Raw genomic sequence first — 18,371 nt, forward strand, 5'->3', positions numbered from 1 at the left:
TTAGGTCCGTACTTTTTAGTCTGACCATCAAGGTGGTGAAATCTCATTCATGTGCACCTTGCAGCCTTGGGCGGGAGGGTGGGGGGCCGCATACTCCCTCCTCTCCAGCCTGGGATGTGTTCTCATTGTTGTTGGCCACAGGCACTTAATGGGCTGCATCCTGGTTTTGGACACCTGCTACCTCAGCCCTTCCACACCCTGGCTGCTTGACTAAGTCCCAGCTTACCTCCACCGCCCAGGGCAAGTCCTACCTGTCCCTGTGGAGGCCTCCTGTCCCCTCAGGCTGCCAGTGATGGCCCTTTCTCTGTTGCTGTCAGTCCCTTCAGCTCTCTCTGCCCAGGGAGAGACCTTGACGGCCATCTGTTCCGTCTCCTGAACCAGTCTGTCCATTGTCTGATGTCAAGACCACGTCTCATGCTTGTCTGCCTTTTCCACAGAGGCATGGTGCCCCAGTAGCCATTTGTTGACAAGGATCATGCTTAGCGAATGGGGTAGACATTTCCAGCTCTTGGGTTTGCTCTGTTCATTTTATTTTCAACAATCAGTGTTGTCAGAACAGAGGAGTTTACTAGAGACACAATGAAGCAACTTCAGAGGAAAACTGAAGTTAGGAGTTTCAAATGCAAGAGGCTTCTCTTTGAAGGGAAATGACTGGTAGGAACCACAGGATCAGCACCTGGCTGGCCCGTCAGTGGAGAGACAGAGGCAGAGGGAGAAGCAGACTCCCCGCTGAGCAGGGAGCCCGATGCGGGGCTCAATCCCAAGACCCCGGGATCATGACCTGAGCCGAAGGCAGATGCTTAACCATCTGAGCCACCCAGACACCCGGGAATGTTTATTTCTTTACACAGACACGCATCTGCTTTAAAATTGCCAATATGCGGGAAGGAATGTCTTATCAGCACACATCAAACAGTGATTTTTAATTACCTTAATTGCCTAGGAACCAAAGCGATTTAAAAAATTGTTCCCCCCTTCTGCTTATATGACTAAATTAAATGAAAGAATTCAATACTAAATCACATACAGTATGATCACGACTGAATAAAGAAAAGATAAGAAATTATAGATAAGGGCAAAAACTCTATTAACTAAGCAAACACATTTTTGGTGAGCGTGAGAAATGGTGACAAGAATGTTGCAGAGGATGATCACACTGGGAGAAGCCACTGGACTGAGCAATGTTTTCCAAAGTGTATCGAAAGCAGTGCTTGGGAGGAAATTAGTTGCTTTCTGTTTTCAAATGATGGGGGCCACCACTAGCCCGCACGGTTTCAACCCCAGGGCTCCCACAGCCACTGTTTCGGCTCTCCCCTCCCATTTTCCACGAAGCTTCCCTCCTGCCCCCATCATTCCTCTCAACCTAGGTCACCAAGGTCACCAAGGTCACCATAACCTTCTTAGTGCTAATTAGACGGCTAGTGCCAGCGTGCATCCAAATTTTCTATCACTTGACATTGTTGACTCCACGCTCCTCAGTGATGTGTCTTCCTCTCTCCGTTTCCATGACCCCAGGCTCTCCTGTTGCACCTTTTCTTTCTCTGGCTGGTCTTTCTTAGTTTCCTTCTTCTTTCCCCACCATGACTTGAAGGACATGACCCTCGGCATTCACTGCTTAACCTATTTCTCTTGTCTGTCTACACAGGCTCCCTGGTTCCTCATCTACTCACATTAGGCACAAACTGCCATGCTGACGACTCCCCAGTTTTTGCCTCCAGCTCAGAACTCTCACTAAGCAGAGCTGCCTCGGACCCAGGCCAGGACTGGCACGCGGCTGGTGGGGCGTCTCGGGCACAGACTCTAAGGAGGAGCTCCCTCTCAGGACCCGGCAGGTGCACGCCCCCGAGAGGGAGCACGTCCCTAGCCCGTGCCTGGCCGGCTCTGCCTGGATGCCCCCCAGTGCCTCGAGCGTGCCACTTCCGGGGCTCAGTCCTCATCTTCCCTCGCAAAGCTCTCCTCTTCCTGCCCTAATCCTGGTGGCGTCACTGCCGGCTCACACCAGACTCTGGAGGTCCCTCAGCCTCCCCACCCAGGCAGTTACCAAGTCCAGTCGCTGTGTTTCCTCAGCACCTCTGGGACCCAGACTCTCCCCCTGGCCTGCCGCTGCTTCTGCTCACCCCCTCTCGCCGCCACCACCTCTGCGCTGCAGCCGGTGGGACTGCTCTAAAGCGCAGGGCGGATCACGCCCCTGCTTAAAACACTTGCTGCTGCTCTCTGCTGTCCTCGGAGTGGGCTCCCATGACCAACAGCCCACGGGGTCTCCTCTCACTGCCCCACATTCTGTCCTCCACCATACCCCACTCCTTGTGTCTCCTGGAAGGAGCCAGAGGCCCACCCTGGGGTCCTTGCTCCAGCTTCCTTCTCTCTAGGATGTCCTCCCTTCTCAACTCTCCTTCTGCTCTCAGCTTAAATGTCACTCCTAGAAGCTGGTTTCTACTCCCGTCTGGTGAAATGCCCCTTCTGGGCGTGTCCCCCACACCTCATGTGCTCCGCTCCCTCACACAGCCTTTCACGCGGGCGATGTTTGGACACTTGCCTGTTTGTCCCTGCTCTTCAAGGGCGAGGACACTGCTTATTAATCAGGAGCAGCCAGCACAAACACAGAGCTCATCTCACAGAAGATGCTCGGCAAGTATCTGCTGAGTGCACGAAGGACTTGAAGAGTCCCTAGTATCTGATAGTCCTGGATTCAAGGCCCTGATATGCCCCTTGCTATTAGGAGTTAGCTGGACACTTGGGTAGTCAGGGCCAGGGTCCCCAACAAGATAACAGGGGGCCAGGATGCTAAGACGAAACCATACTAGCATCCTGTTTTACAGCTTAGACAAGACCACAGGAGCATCCTGTCTGGCAGCTTCTGCAGAACTGACTTCTGCAAGACATTCTGAGACAGAACAATTAACCATAAAACATCGGTCACTGTCACAGGTGAGGCAGTTCGTCTCCACATGTGAGCCCAGAAGACGATCAACACGTGAACAATAACCCAGTAGGTAGGCAGGTGCATGATCAAAGCCCTGATTGGCACACCTTAGCAGCCAAGCCACAGGGGGCCCCCCACTCAGCTTGCTCAAGATAGTTCTGTAAAAAAGCTTATAAAAAACCCCCTAGATTTGAACGCCAAAACGGCAACCCTCTTGGGTCCCCACCGTCTCCGGGAGCTTTGCACTATCGCTCGATAAACGTGTTTGCTGCCCACCGCTCTTCCTCTGGTCTACCTCTTCATTCTTTGAAGTGGGGGGACCAAGAACCATGGGCACTTGGGAAATAAAAATCCTGTAACATTACCAGCAGTGTGCCCTTGGCAAAGTTAATAACCTACACTAAGCCTCAGTTGCTGCTCTGTAAATAGATATCATGGTCATTCCCCAAATGACTGTGAATGGGTTTGTGCTTCCATAACCATCTGCGGTCAATACAATGCCTGACCCTCTCTTCTCTTCCAAGTCCTACACTCAATTCCGCAAAGCCAAAATTCAGTCCTATTCTAATCGGTATCCCTACTGCCCAGCCCCGTGATGGGTTCTTAGTGGGAGCATAATAGATGTTTGATCAAAGAATGTTTGAGGGAAGGCAGCCCAGTTAAAGAGGGAAGAAGAAAGAGGTAATAGAGGGAATGTGGACAGTGGAGAACAGAGAGAAAGAGGCAGAGCCCAGACACATTCTCTGAGTTGCTTTCGTTACCGGCGGCTCATCTGCTTTCGAAGGACGGGGCTGAGCACGCTCTCTGCGCTCTGAGCTAACCTGCCCGGCTCACTCTGGCTTCGGCCACAGTAGGGTGACTCGGTGCCCATGTGACCTGCCTTACTCCCTTATTGAAAACAGCTGCACAGACAGCAACCAGGGGCTGGGGCTCTAGGAGAGGATTTCACAACCTCTGGGGCTGAGCTTCAGATAAGTTCCAAACATTGTTTATGTACATTTACGTGTGTGTGTGTTTCCTGGGGCTTTTCTGATGGCAAGGAGGCCCGGCCTTGCAAAACAAGCTCACAGTGTGCCTCTGAGTTTTTTGTTCTTGCTGATAGTAATGGAATGTACCAGCCTCCTGATGTCAGATCTGGGAGAAACAGAAGAGCTAAAAACGAAGAAGACATCCAATTCTAGTGGGTCCCTCCCAGAGCACGTGAAGGGGGATGGCCCAAGCCGAGGTAAAAACAACTGGGGAGGGGTTAGACTGGTCAATATATCGACTGAATTCCATCCAGAGAAAAACTATATGAGGCAGAGTTATAGTTCCTCTTTTCCATCCTTTTTCCCTAAGCAGTAACAGTAAGCAGCCTGAAGCGATATTAATCTTCCTGGTAGGAAAGGGCCTGGTGAAAGCCCTTGGAGATAGTAATCATCCATTTCCCTTATGCCTTCGAGACACAGACGTAGGGTTCTGAAGGAGTGTGGAGAGTTGCCATCAAATTGATGGAGAAGGAAAGAGAAGATGCTGCCTTGGATGAAAAATAGGGAATTGGACCAGATCACCGATTCTTAACCCTGGTTGCTGTTAGAACCACTTGGGGAGCTTCTAAAATCCCAATGTCCAGACCTCATCCCAGATTAATGAAATAGAACCTTTGGGGTGGGATCCCGGGGTCAGTGTTTTTTTTTTTTTTTAAGATTTATTTATTTATTTTGCACAGAGAGAGAGTGAGTACGGGCAGGGAGAGGGACAGGAGAGGGAGGGAGAGAATCTTCAGCAAATTCCCCACTGAGCATGGAGCCTGCTGCAGGGCTCGATCCCACCACCCTGAGATCATGTCCTGAGCCAAAACCAAGAGTTGGACACTCAATCAACTGAGCCACCAGATGCCCCCCTACCCCCCGTGTTTTAAACCTCCCCAGGTGATCACAATGTGCAACCAGATTAAAAACCACTGGATTCCATGAACCCTGATCTCTGAAGTTCCCATATATCCCTGCATTTAAAATTAGGGGGTTCTTTCTAAATCAAGCTATTCTGGGGGTCTTTTTCCCGGTCTTTGCAAGTCTGAAGCCTCAGAATGTCACGCTGAGATATGTGTTTTAGAAAAAGCGGAGCATAGCTATATATTGGAGGCAGGGGGATGGTTTCAGCAAAGGGTATCATATGCTTAGTGAACTCTTTTATATTTTAGGATCAGATGTGTTGCTGGTTTGTTACTTAAGTGGTTTCTTCTGGCACTTTCTCTTATATATTGGCCCAGGGCTTTCCTGGTTGGTACCAAGGAACAATAGGACTGTGAGCCCACCCCAGGGTGATGGTAGACTGGAAGCTCTTGTCTCCTGCTGTGGTCCCATTCATGTTTTCCCTGACCTGGGGCTTGGACAGCTCTGAGGTGGTGGGCGCCAGTCCCAGGGAAGGGTGTGGCTCTGGGCTTGGGCCTCTGCAGGCTCCTCAACTCTGCGGTGGAGGCTGGAGGCACTCAGCCCTTTGGGCAGGCAGCCTCAAAGGCTCTGTTGGTGGGCCCCTGTCTGCATCTGCAGGGCTGGGGTGGGTTAACTGTGGGGAGGATGGGGCAGACAGGAACGGAGAAGGAAGAACCGCCAGGTTTCTGTGAGGTCAACATGTGTTTGAAACAATTCAGAATGTGACGGAGAATGTAATTAGGTGATGTTTGTTTTTGTTTTTGTTTTAAAGGAAAAATCCAGAACCTGTGACTCTTGTTCACGAGCACATGCCTGGATGTAGTCATTTTGAGTTTATGGAAAATGTGGTCAGCCCCATAAATCAGTGCTAAGGAATTCTGACAGAGTCATCACCGGGTAAGTGATGCAGATCTGTAGCGAGTCTCCTGAAGTTATGCAAAAACAAAAAGGAATAAGCATGTAGACAAACATGTCCTCCCTCCCCTGGAACTCTTTCCTGAGTCGCCACAAGGCAGCTGTGAAGTGCTCTTCCTACCTATTCTCTGGCCTTTCTCAGGTAACCCATGTGTACATCAAGATGTCTGGGGCCATGGTCATGACTATAAGGACACAATTCTCGGCATCTGTTTCTCCCGTGTGTCTTAAAATTTTATCAGGATTTCTATAAAGCAAGCCCATTTAAAGTAGGCGGGACAATAATCCATTTGGGACATCTCTGAGAATATGGTCAAATGTATCCTAACTCTTAGACCTTCTGTACTTCCAATCTATTATTTTGTGTGATCGGAGAATGAAACTTTAAGGCGGTACTGTGTTTCTCAGAAGAGTAGAGCACATCTTCAAATGTTAATGCAAACTTCCATTCAAAATTCGCAACTAGGAGATTCAGTTTAGGTGTGATTCATTAGAGGACATTCCATCAGTTTGCATTCCATGGTTGTTGGATTTATCCCTTTGGCCTTTTCATGACAAGCAGTGTTGGTTCTTGTATCTTATCCATGACACTATCGCCTACGACTTCTCAGGTTGACTCAGCTTATGAATTTGTTTCTGCCAAACCAGTCAGTGGGGGATGGAATGTTAATAAATCTTAGCAGAGATGTTTCCAGGTGCTCTGCAGAAAACGGGCTTGTCAAGACCAGCATATTCTGTCACAAAAAATAGTACTGCTGAAACTGAGTTTAGGTATCTTACTGTTTTTTCTCTTAATCTGTTAGCTGAGTCTCATGCATGCTAAAAAAAACTTCATTTTCCACGGAAAACAGATGTATAATTAATAAGGCCAAATAACCACCCTGAGTTTACAAAGTTTACGGCCTAGGCTCATTTCTGTTAACTGTAGAGTTTGTACTTTAACATTTGCCATCACAGTGTGTTCTTACAGACTTTCACAGCTAAACTACGAATTCCATGTGCCACGAGAGCCAAGTCAGCTCCGCATTTATATGACCTGGTTTCTTTCACATCATACTTGCCTGCTGTCCCTGCCACAACCAGGAACAGCTAATTGCCCCTGCTATGAAACTTTAGACCAAACCCCCTCAGCCACAAACCACCCATTGTCACCAGGTGCATAGGAAGAGGGGCCTAATAGGCTGTGCTCTTGCATTTTATGAGTTGTGCCGTGTCAAAGAGTGAGCAGGGTAAACAAGTGGGTGCACCTGATACACATCAATTGCAATATGCTTTGAATTTCTGCATCAGCCCTTTGCAGATAGTAGAAAAACACAAAGTAAATAATCACAATTATATTTGCCATTGATTGAGCATACTATGTGTTCACCACTGGACCAAATTCTTTACAAACAATACCTTCCCCAACCAGCCAAAGTATCATCTACTTTATAAAGATGAAGTTCAGAGAGGTTAAGTAACTTGCCTGGAGTTTTCCCACCAAGAAGGAAGTTCTTTACCTAATCTGAAAGGAGTTCCAAGTCAGACACCTTTATTTGCTTTTGGGTTAATGTGTCTGATCCCAGAGTAGTGGACGGAAGATGTAATTTGCTGATAGTTGAGGGAGAAGTTGGTCCCAAGCTTTGTTATAAAATCTAGGGACGAGAGACGAGTTCTTACAAGAAGACAGAGCAATAGTGTGATTTCGGCAGAACTGGCGTTGTTTCGAGCATTGTTACTATGTGAACAGAACAAGTTACTCAGCTTCTCTTGTCCTCCATTTTCTCATTGATACAATGAAGATGAGCCAGATGGTTTCTAAGGGTCTCTGCTGGCTCTTCCCTTTCTTCGTCCTCTTAGTTGGAGACATTCCAAGCTTGGCCCTGACCATTTTAGGGCAAATCCTCACCAGGGCAGAAGGCCCTCCTGAGGTCTTAAACAACTGGGTCCAATATCTGCTGGAAGATGGTGGGAGTTTTCTGTGGCCCCCATTTCCTCACCCCATCTTGTGGCTCTGGCATCTTGTTGGTCATCACTGGTCATCACTGGCCACGGCTGCTGGAGAGCAGCAGGCCTCTCTCCTGGCACAGTCTAGGCCTCTTTCACTCACTGTACCCATAAATTAAGAAGCTCAAGTCCTAGGAAGTTTAACTCAACTTATTTCTGTCAAGATCCTTTCTAGAAAAAACAGGTCAACACTCGAGGTCTTATAGAAACTAGAGTTTTTAAAATTACTATCTGATTTCTCACAAAATAAAATAACAGCTGGATATATCTGGAGTTATTCTAGTTCAACGAAGTCAGAGGGAGAGAGAGAAACAATGTGTGTGTGACACCATTAATGAATCCTACCGTGTCTCCTGGCTGTGGACGCATCACAGACACACGATCATATCCTTTCCTTAGTAAGACCCACAAGGCATCCAGTTTTCCCTGAAAAAGACAAAAACAAAAACAAATGCACCAAGATTACAAATGAAACCAGAGGAGTGGCCAGCACAGACATGTAGAACTTTCCATGCTTCTTCAGTCATGTGAACAACATACCACCAGCAATGTAGTTGTAACAGGCTAAGTGACTCTCCAGGCCCTAAGTTCAGGGGCCTGCAGGAACATAGGAGGAGAAGAGACCCATAACAGAAGGCTCTGATGCTCATGCGGGGTACATACACCTGAGACTTGGGGGCAGCCCCAAACTTGCAAACACAGAGAAGCTCATTTAGGCTCTCAATTTTTGCTTTTACCATGTTTCTGGGCATATCCTCACACCACAAGTCTAACTTTTCAACTTTCACTGAAGTTTCTTCTGCCCACTTAATGTCCAGAGTTCACAAATGAAGCAATGATGACAAATTCAGGAAAATTACTATACAGAATTGTCAGTGGAGCAAGATCAATGAAAGTCCCCGGGGATGCAGATCCCTGGTTGTCCCCTAGGCTCACTCAGCACCTATGACTTGCTCAGGGATCCCAGGCTCGAGGGACAGATGACCAAACATCCCACATTGCCCCAAATCACAACCCCTTTGGAGGTGTAGGTAATGGGTTGAATCTGAGAAGAGTGGGTCTGTGAGTGCTGAAGTTTTCAGTGTGTGGTGACGGGAGTCTACTGCCTCTGGCCATTCTCGTTCCCTAGCCGTGCTGAATGAGGCTGATTTCCCCTGCTGTAAATACTAAAAGGAAATAATGACATTTATTTAGCTTTGCGCTATTAACCCTTAATATATTACCTTCCAGGGCAGAAAGGACTTTGCAAATGTGATTAAGTTAAGGATCTTGAGATGGGGAGATTATCCTGGATTATACAGGTGGACCCAATGTAACCGTGTGGATCCTTAATAGAGCAGGAGGGTCAGGATCAGAGAAGTTGTGTCAACAGATGGAGAGTCAGAGTGATACCTGTGAGAAAGGTTCAACTCACAGTTGCTTTGGAGAGGAAGGGGGGCCAGAAACCAATGAGTGTGGGTAGCCTCTAGACTCTCAAAAAGACAGGAGACGGATTCTCTCCTAGAGCCTCCAAAAGAGATGCAGCCCTGGCCTCGCCTTGATTTTAGCCCAGTGAGACCAATTTTGGGCTTCTGACCTCCAGAACTGTAAAATAATACATCTGTGTTAAGTTACGAAGTTAGTGGTAGCTTGTTACAGCAGCAATAGGAAACTAACAGAGCCCTTATTAATCCCTGACATATTCTATGTTTATTTGCCTATTGTCTGTCTCTGCCAACCAGAATGTCAACTCCATGAAAGCAGTGGTGTCGCTGGGTTTGTCAATTGCTGTCCACCCAGCCCTAGCAGAGCATCTCGTGCTCAGTATTTTTTTTTTTTTTAAAGATTTTATTTATTTGACAGAGAGAGAGATAGCAAGAGCAGGAACACAAGCAGGGGGAGTGGGAGAGGGAGAAGGAGACTCCCTGCCGGGCAGGGAGCCCGATGTGGGACTCGATCCCAGGACCCTGGGATCATGACCTGAGCCGAAGGCAGACACTTAACGACTGAGCCACCCAGGCGCCCCTCGTGCTCAGTAAATATTAGTTGGATGAATGACTGAATTCAGTGCTTCTAATTGCTGGGCTAGGTGCTTTCACAAGGGTCTTCGGCCAAAGTCCAAAAGAATTATGGAGAGGAAACGGAAGGTCAGACTAACAACTAATTTGCCTAGGCACACAGCTTGTAAATTGGAGAGGTGCGATTGGACCCCATGGCTGTGTAATTCCAAAGCTCATATATTTTCTATTATACCAACCATAGATTCTTCCTCATGCATGCCTTCTGGCTGGAGTACTTGAACTTACATCCTTTATAATAGGGTTTCTAAACCCTTGGTTGCAACTCTTCAAGCCCTCATGAAACAATTTTGTGTATTAGGACCAGAAAGTTTAAGAAATAAAATAGAAGAGGAAAGAAAATACTTGAGTCACTTGCACGTGGTGAAGATAACTTGTTTTGTGACAAATTCGTATCAGTTAAATGTGTCTGGGTGTGTGTACTGGTGGGTGTTTGTGTGCGCACACAACGCACACATAGGTATATACTGGGCCAAACTGTACTTCCTACTGGGGTGTCAGTGAGGCATGTTTGAAGGCTGTCAGCTGGAAGAGGTCTCTACAGGATGGTTTCGAAAGGCTGGGGAAGTCCAGAGCCCTTCAAGTTGCTTGACACAAAGCTTTTATAGCGGAAACACCAATTTAAGAATATCATCCTGAAGACTTCATGTTCTGACATTGTTTTCTGGTGGGTTATATTCAAATAAAAAAAAAATCTGCTCTTGAACCTCTATCAACTCTTGCACAAGTTCTTGTGGGTTAAATTTTGTCTTGCTAAGTGTCATGTTTCTCATCTCTTTTGGCAAGGTATTTACGAAGCCTCTAAAAATATTCTGAAATGACTTTAGAAAGCTGGATGGGACTGCTGCTGTGTTCAGCATGGTTTTCTGTGTTAAACCATTTCAATCATCAGTTAAATGTTTTCCTTTAAGGTTCCTTGGGATAAGCATTTATATTTCAGGATAAAACCAGGTGGGTTTCCTGGACGAATGCCTCTTTTCTTTCCCTATTTTGGGGGACACCCAGTATTTGTCTTTGCAAATCAGCCCACCCACAGTGTTCTGTGTGCTAATCACTCAACTGCTTCACACACAAGGAGCAATAAGATGGGGCTGGAGGAATATTTGCAGAAACTTAAAGCTAAAGCTACACGCAGAGCAAAAGAGCAGAGACCACCTAGATGTGTCATACCACGAGAATCGGTAGTAAGTCAGGTTTTCTGGTGGCAGTGGGTCCCAGTGTGATACTTAAGCACAAAGGGAAGATTCAGACAGCCTGAGTTTGTATTCTGGGTCTGCCCCTCCCAGGTCTGCAGCCTCAGGCAAGCTGGTTCGTCTCCCTAAGCCTCACCTTTCTCATCTTTAAAATGGACCACAATGGTACCATCTACCGTATAAGCTTGTTACAAGGCCTACAGTTAGATACTGGAATAGATACTCGTCTCACAGAAAGTATTCATTAAAGGTTATCTATGATCATGGGAAAGTTGTTAAAATGATCATCTGGGAGGCTCTGTAGAAAGACATAAAAGAACGTAATACAGAGTGTAAGAATCCAATAATGTGAACTTTACCAGTCCTCCATTCTCTGCTCCTCCACCCCCTTCCCCCCTTCCTTTGGGCCACCCTTCTCATCACCCTCCAGCCTGCCATTGTCTGGCCTCTCTGGCAATGTTTGGTGGCCACAACACTCCACCAAAGCTGCACCTGCTCAGGCCACCCACGGATCCCAAGTGCCAAATGCCTTGGCCACTGCTGGGCCTCATTTTACTCAATTCTGAGATCTGATGCACTGGGCCTCTCCCTTCTGCACACTCTCCCTTGGCCTCAGTGCTCCTTCCTACCTCTCGGCTTAGTCCTTTTCAGCCTCTACCTGGTGCTCCCCTCAGCTCTCTCCCAGCCGCTCCTTCAGGCTGAGTGCTCCCGCTTGGGGGCCTCTCACCAAGTCTCTGGGGTCAGCTTCCATCTGTCTGCTGATGGCTCACAAATTCTACCTTCAGCTTAGTCCTCTCTTGAATTCCGGATCCAATTACCTACCAAATCTTAGTTGTAATGCAGATGTAGCACGGGTATTGAAAACTGAACGATTGGGCGCCTGGGTGGCTCAGTCGGTTAAGCGACTGCCTTCGGCTCAGGTCGTGATCCTGGAATCCCTGGATCGAGTCCCGCATCGGGCTCCCTGCTCGGCGGGGAGTCTGCTTCTCCCTCTGACCCTCCCCCCTCTCATGTGCTCTCTCTCATTCTCTCTCTCTCAAATAAATAAATAAAATCTTTAAAAAAGAAAAGAAAAGAAAACTGAACGATCTTTCGCAAACCCGTTCCCCTTTTTGCATACCCTGCTTGGTTCCTGGCACCTCCGATATCTCCCTGGGCAAGCTTGACACCAGAGAATCATTGTCATATCCTCTCCCTTGGCCAACTCCTCCTATCCAACTTGAACCGTGTCCCGTGGACATTCTCTCTGTCACAGCTCTCCTGTCACAGCTTTCTGTCCACTCTGCGCCACAGTCTCCATGGCTACTCACTTGGCCCAGGCCCTTGTCATCTGTCACTCATCCTGTGAACAGTTTCCTAATTGGTCTTTTACCTCCAGGCTCTCAGTCCTCTCTCCTGTTTGATTAATAGCGGGTTTCATTGCTAGCTCGAATGGATGCTTTGCCGTTAATAAAATAAACCAAGAAACATCTTACTAGCAGTATGAATTTAGGCAAGTTATCTAACCTCTCTGTGCCTTAGTTTTTCCCTCTGTAAATGGGGGTAGTAGGAATTTCTACTTCTGAGGGTTGATGTGAGAAATAAAGGAGCGAGTGCATGGAAAGCCTTTGGAATTGGGCCCGACTTACGGTATGTGTCTCACCCAGGGGAGGGCTTCATCTGGGTGAGTTGCTGTCCTTGGGCTCCTCTGGCCAAGGTGAGACTAGTTAGTTAGTCCTAATCATACTCCCGGGGTTCTGAGTTCTGGTGGTCCCACAGATGAGCCCAAAGTCCCACCTCTGGGGCATAGGAAACCATCTGGGTAATTGACACTTCCAACACCTTGTTCTGCTCCTACAGCAGGTAGCTTTTATGCAAGAGCTGGAGTAAGTTTTAGAATAAGTGTGTTTATAACCAAGAAGAGGATAAAAAAATTACTCTCCGAGGTCAAGGAGAAGTGCGTAACAAAGGCTGTTGGAGCTTTTATTTTTCTGAATGCGGGCAGAAGCCTGTCATTTCAAGACAACAGCTAATGAGGTTATTGATAATATCCCTTTGGGGCGTGAAAGGCCTCAGGGGATTTTTTCCAACCAGTCCCTGGGCTTTACCCAAAGTCTGGGGAGGAAGGGGCCTTTGAGTTGATTCCACTGTTTATCTCGGATTTGGGTGTCCATCATACACAGGCCTGTCCATAGGATGCATTTCAAGACACTGGTCCCTCCCTGGAAGAAACACCCAACTGCTGCTGGGAAGCTGAAACAGAGATCTTCCCATTACCCTCAGGACCCTCTGTCAGAATATATGAGCTGACATTTAAGTATAGCTTTCTTTCATAGGAAGTTGACACATCTTGACTGTAAAATGAGAAATTTACCAATTCCAGCCTCCCAAACTATTCCTCAGGCTCAGACAACCTTCGAATCCACAAAGGCATGCAAACTGGGAGCTCTATGTCAACTCTAGTTTTTGTTTCTTCCTAAACAACAAGACAGGGCCAGGAATGTTTGTGCGACCGTCATTCAGAGCATCCCGGTGCCTGGGGTTTGTGGCTGAGCTTCCTTTTCTCTCCTTTTTAAAATTTTGGCCAAGCAACAGCTGTGTCTTCTCTTCTGGTTTGTCTGCCTTAGCGCTTGGAAATTAGTCAGAGGTTGAGAATTTTGAGGGTAGTCCAACGATAGGGCTGTTATAGACTAACACTGGAATTCTTACACCTTAGAATATATGGTAAATATTGTGACCCATGCTTCTCCTCAAATGAAATAAATGAATGAATAATGTTGGAAACACTCTCTTTCTCACACACACACACACACACACACACACACACACACATGCACAGTCACACACACTCACAAAGGATACTTTTTGATTTGCTGTTTTTGAGTTTTGGTCATTGTTTAAAAAAAGCTTGGAGCCCAGCCTCTTTCTTTCCATGCCAATAGCGCTCTCGCAAACATGGTGAATGTTCCTAAAACCTTTCTGCAAGAAGTGTGGCAAGGACCAGCCCCACAAAGTGACACAGTACAAGAAGGGCAAAGATTCTCTTTATGCCCAGGGAAAGCTGCATTATGACAGGAAGCAGAGTGGCTATGGTGGGCAGACTAAGCCAATTTTCTGGAAAAAGGCTAAAACTACAAAGAAGATTGTGCCGAGGCTTGAATGTGTTGAGCCCAATTGCAGATCTAAGAGAATGCTGGCTATTAAGAGATGCAAGCATTTTGGACTGGGAGGAGATAAGAAGAGAAAGGGGCGAGTGATCCAGTTCTAAACTTCATACTTTGTTAATATTATGAAGACAATAAAATCTTGAGGTTATGTTCACCTCATTTGGTTGCAGTTGGATTTTTAAGAGGGAAATAAACTAGTGCCATCAATTAAAAAAAAAGTGTGGAGCTATTATAAAAAGTAGCCAGAGAGGGACAAAAAAAGTCTGTTCAACATTAGCAGCCCATCTGACAACACTTAGGCTTCGCTGTGTCTTCCTGGGCTACATACAGCTCCATCCAGTACAGTCTCATGACTAAATGCTGCTTGATTACAAGGTCAAGGTGCTTTAAGCCAGGGATGAAGGCTGACCTGACAGAAAACGAACAGAAGACCACCCCCTCCCAGGCCCTGCGAGTAGTACGGGCTGACTCTGCCCCTTCACCGTCTGGCTCTCTTGCAAAGAACAGCCGGTCTGCCTGGCCATCCAGGGTCTGGCTTCTGTCCTTTGGCTATCATTTCTGTCATTTCCAGTCATGTGGAGGAGCTACTGGAAAGGGAGAAAATGGTTTCTCTAAAGGCTGCAAGCCTTCCAGCAAACCTGAAAACTGTCCTGGTTTTAATCTATCTGGAGGCCATCTATCTGGGCATTACTTAACTTGTCTGAAATAGTCAGTCCCAATTTAATGAGAAGCATGGGGTGCTGTCAATCCAGGGGGTGAAAGCTGAGCACAGGCAAATTAAGGCCAAATATCGGAAAATTTCCTGGTCATGAACCTGGAATGAGGAAAGGGTGAAGTGTGGCTGCTGTGGTCAGTGCCCTAAATTAGACTGGGGAATGTTGGAGAGAAGCCCATTGTGGACTTCTTCTCTTGCTGAGTCCCCACTGGGTTTGCATAGCAAAAGCAGTCACCTGCTTCTCTGCTCCTCATATCTATTTCATAAGATGATGAAAAGAGTGAGTCAAATGCAATACATTTAAAGATGTATATGATTCTGACTACTTTCATTGGGGGAACTAAGAGTCTTCCCAGTGTCTCTTAAAAGTTTTGCACTAGGTGGGAGTATTGTCCCTATTCATAGTGGGGGGCAGAGAGTAGACTGGTCACTCTCCTTGAGCTGCCTGCCCCCCATCCTCTGCCTTTCTCTGCCTTCCCAGCTCTATGCCCTAGAAGCCTGACCTCTACAGATAACATCATCTGGTTTCCTTCAGTTTGGCTAGTAGGTGGTACCGGAGGAGATGAGGGCAAGATGAGGGAGAGGTGGGGGCATTCATTCCGTTTCCTCCCTGACCCCCTGCCCTCTTCAGTGGCTGTGTTCTTATAGGATAGGGATCTGCAAACACTTTCCGTAAAGGGCCAAAGAGTAAATATTCTAGGCTTTCTAGCTCAAGAGACAAACTCTAGGATATTATATAAGAACTTACATAACCATTTAAAAATAAGGAAAACCACTCTTAGTCTGTGGGCCATATAAAAACAGGTGGTAGGGCAGATTTAGATTGCTGATTCCCTCTCTATGGCCACAGCTCCCAGTGGATGGCCCCTTCTGGCCACCGGCTCCAATGACACCATCTCTCCTCCTTGTCCTTTAGGCCCAGGGGTGCACCTGCTCCCACTGTTGCTAGTCCCTGTACGCCTGGCCATCTCTGTGAGTTCCCTTAACTCTGCCCTCGCCAGAAGTTCAACCCTCTTGAGTGTGCTTCTGTTTCCCACCAAGACCATGACAAATCCAGTGAGAGGGCTCAGGAAAGGGAAGCAGAGTTTATGGTCCTACGTGAGGCTAAATGTTTTTCCAAGGCCCAGTGATGTCTACAGGTGCTGTGGCTAAGATGGGGCTCATCACGGAGCATGAAACTGGTTCAACAGTATGAACGCAGAAGTTCTGGTAGCAAGTCTGCCCTTCTGGAAAGATAGACAATTTTACTTTTGAATTCCTTTCTGGGCTTCTATTCTGAAACCTCCTTGTTCCTGCCGTTCCCTCGACCACCTGGCCTGGGAACACATAAGATGACTTCTTTTTCTCTCCTCTCCTCAAGGAGATGGCAAGAAGAATGTCACCTTCTTCGGACTGACGGTGCCAAAGTGATCGGTGTGTGTCGCAGGAGATAGTCTAACCAGCAGCATTAATAATTAATCCTATGTGTCAGCTCTTTAACAAGAGACGCTGGAGTCCCTACGCTGGGCCAGGCACTGTGCTGTCTAGCAGAGGCTAAATATGAGGTAAGCATAACTGGTGCCTCCAGGGGTCCAATCTGGTGGGGAGAAGACTCAAGCATGAGCAATCACACCGGCGGGCTATTGTATAGAGTAAGCCGAGCAGGCGTTCGCTTGAGCTGCCCCACCAGCAGGAGGCAGACTGGAGGCTGAGACTTCTGGCAAATCGCTGAGGTGTGGTCATGTCTCTTGGCCAAGTGCCAAGACAGGTCCTCAGGGAGCCTCCTACGGAAGCCCAGCTGGAACCTTCGGTGACAATTTCTTAACCGGGCTTGTTCAATTCCAGATTGCTGGGCCCCACCCCCAAAGTCATTGATTTAGTAGATCTGGGTTGGGCCTGAGAATGTGCATTTCTAGTAAGTTCCTAGGGGATGTTGCTGCTGCTGGTCTAGGGACCATACTATGAGAACCAGCAGGTGAACACAATGACTAAGGAGGAGGCCCAAGAGCAGGGGCTGTGGACGGAAGAGTAACTGGGGGCAACAGAGGGGTATGGCTTAGGGAGTTTGGATGTTAAAAAGGAGGCATGGGGGGAGGGGGAAGGAGTTTCACTGGATGAGAAAAAGTGAGCAAGTGGTGATGGCCCGTGTGCCTTTGAAAGCCTTTTGTGAGATGCTAAGTCATTACGCCTGGGAATCTGTATTTTTGAAGCTCTCAGGATAACTCTGCTACTCACCCAGGCTTGAGAACCTCTGTATGCTCAGTATCTGGCAGTACTCAGCACGACTTGTTGAACTGAACTAATTCCAAGTGGGTGTTGGGAATGTTTTTATATTTCTAAATCTAGTCGTTCTCTATCCCTATTTATTTCATAAATCTCAGTCCTAAACCACCAGTTAGCAGAGAAATAACATGCTCTTGAGCAGAAATTGGGTTCTTCAAACCGAATTAGTGTTCTTTCCAAATCCAAGATTACAGAAATGAAAACCTGGCTATAACCAAGTATGTCATGTTAATCAGAAGGTACAGATTCCTAAAAACGACATAATAGAAAATTCCCTTTCTTGTTCATCTCGGAGACTCTGCTTGGCTCCTTCCTGTCTGCACACGCATGCACGCCACTGCATGTTCTGCGTGAGAAAATAATTAGAAGCAAACAGCTGTTAGGCAAGCAAGCTACGTTTCGCCCACATCTTTCCAGAATTCAAGCTATTGCCCCGAGGGGGCGGGGTGGGGGGGGGAACTTATATTGAAGAAGAATCTCCTTGCTTTAAGCACAGCAAACCAAAATGAAAATACAGTGCTGTTAGTGTGAACATGAGCTAGCTTGGCTGAGAAGAGAAAACCACCAACGACATTTCACTCCATTGTTCAAAATGGTTATTTCTATTGATTTCATAGGACAAGGGCTGCTCTCTAAGATGAGCAAATAACTTAGTGAATGATGAGTATTATTTTCGCTTTCATTGGAAGAGGGGTAAGGCTGTGTGGGTGCATGCGTGGCAGATATGTGATGAGACCTGGCTCTTAACCCGGGGTCTTTCACTTGCGGCCTTGGAATTGGGCCAGTTTCTGTTTGGAGTATAGAGGTAGTGGAAGAACAAGAGGAAGAGAAGAGAAGCCTTCAGGAAGCATTAACTACCTTCTATGGCTTACACTTCCTAAGAAGCCAAAGAGGTTTATGTTCTGGAGCTGTGGAGGGGAAGAAAGATAGTGGAGGAAAAAAAGGGGTTTTGCTCACAGCCAGGAAGAGTGAGTCCTAGCTGCATGGCCAACCCCTGAAAGGCTGGCAGAAGAGTTGGATAAAGAGGAATGGGCTTGTGTTACGGCAAGAGGAAGAGAGGTAAGGCTTCAAGGAGAATGCTGCCATTTTTGTGAGATAGTGGAACTGCCTGCCAATGAAGTCGTGAGCTATTGTAGAAATTTACAGTCATCTTCTGGGGTTGCTACCCCAGGCTCTGGACTCCTAGTCCTTCTGGGGTTACTTCTGGGGTTACTGCCCCAGGCTCTGGACTCCTAGTCCTTCTGGGGTTACTTCTGGGGTT

General features: G+C 47.3%; 1 protein-coding gene and 1 pseudogene across 1 annotated transcript in view; one reads left to right on the plus strand and one right to left on the minus strand.

Annotated features, from left to right (window-relative positions):
- The window catches only part of ANTXR1 (ANTXR cell adhesion molecule 1), a 185,634-nt gene that overhangs the window by 43,021 nt on the left and 124,242 nt on the right, over positions 1-18,371 (minus strand). Inside the window, exon 17 of the mRNA XM_081797283.1 lies at positions 8,083-8,163. Coding sequence (XP_081653409.1) covers positions 8,083-8,163 — 81 coding nt within the window. The remainder of the gene's footprint in view (positions 1-8,082; positions 8,164-18,371) is intronic.
- Positions 13,698-14,541, plus strand: LOC115939777 (large ribosomal subunit protein eL42-like; annotated as a pseudogene).

The sequence above is a fragment of the Leptonychotes weddellii genome, chromosome 10 (genome assembly GCF_054177405.1).
Source record: "Leptonychotes weddellii isolate Sample4059 chromosome 10, ASM5417740v2, whole genome shotgun sequence".
NCBI lineage: Eukaryota > Metazoa > Chordata > Mammalia > Carnivora > Phocidae > Leptonychotes > Leptonychotes weddellii.